The 799-nt window shown below is 72.1% G+C and overlaps 1 protein-coding gene across 1 annotated transcript in view; it reads left to right on the plus strand.

Moving 5' to 3' along the window:
- Window positions 1-234: 234 nt before the first annotated feature.
- The window catches only part of TSPAN4 (tetraspanin 4), a 9,006-nt gene continuing 8,441 nt past the window's right edge, over window positions 235-799 (plus strand). Inside the window, exon 1 of the mRNA XM_006893206.1 lies at window positions 235-310. Coding sequence (XP_006893268.1) covers window positions 248-310 — 63 coding nt within the window. The 5' untranslated portion in view covers window positions 235-247. The remainder of the gene's footprint in view (window positions 311-799) is intronic.

Raw genomic sequence — 799 nt, forward strand, 5'->3', positions numbered from 1 at the left:
CGAGTCCACGTACCGGCGCAGCCCGTCCCCGGACAGCAAGGAGCCGGGCTTCGCGCGCGGCGGTCCCTTCCGGCGCTGCAGCAGCCCGTACGGGTGCGCGGGGGCCGGCGGCTCGGTCCCCGGGCTGCACGCGAGCCCCGGCCCCAAGGCGGCCCAGGCGCGCTACACGTCGCCCAAGGGCCACAAGTACGTGGTCTTCTACCTGGACCTGTCCTTCATTTTCCTCGTAGAGCTGAAGCGGTGCAGCATGGCGCGCGGCTGCCTCCAGTGCGTCAAGTACCTCATGTTCGCCTTCAACCTGCTCTTCTGGGTGAGCGCCCGGCCGGCGGCCATCGGGGGACCTGGAGGGGAGCCGAGTGGACCCCAGAGCCACTGCTCGGCCCGGTGTGCTGGGCACCAGGGCTCCCTGCTGCGGAGGCGGCGAAGGACCAGGTCGCTGTTCCCGCCGCGGCGGGGAGCTCAGGGCCCTGGGGCGCTGTTCCTGCGGGCTGGGGGAGCTGGAAGGACAGCGAGCCCTTCCACTGGGCGCAGGACCCAGGGCTGGGGTCCAGGATCGCAGCTCCGACGGGGTCGGGAACCAGGGAGGACCATTTCTCCCGCTGGGCTCAGGACTCGGGCCGGGGCTCGGGGTCGCTGTTCGGGGCTGGGCGCAGAGGCCGCTGCAGGATAGCGCTCTGCAGGCCCTGGCGATGCTGTCCCTTCCGCTGAGGGAGGGACTGTGCACGTGCGCACTGACCTCGCGTCCCCAGGCGTTGGGTGCGTGCTGGCTGGCTGTGCGCTGGGCACCCCCTGGGCTTCG

The sequence above is a fragment of the Elephantulus edwardii genome, unplaced genomic scaffold, assembly GCF_000299155.1.
Source record: "Elephantulus edwardii isolate Elephantulus edwardi_28Jun2011 unplaced genomic scaffold, EleEdw1.0 scaffold00126, whole genome shotgun sequence".
In the NCBI taxonomy this organism is placed as follows: Eukaryota; Metazoa; Chordata; class Mammalia; order Macroscelidea; family Macroscelididae; genus Elephantulus; species Elephantulus edwardii.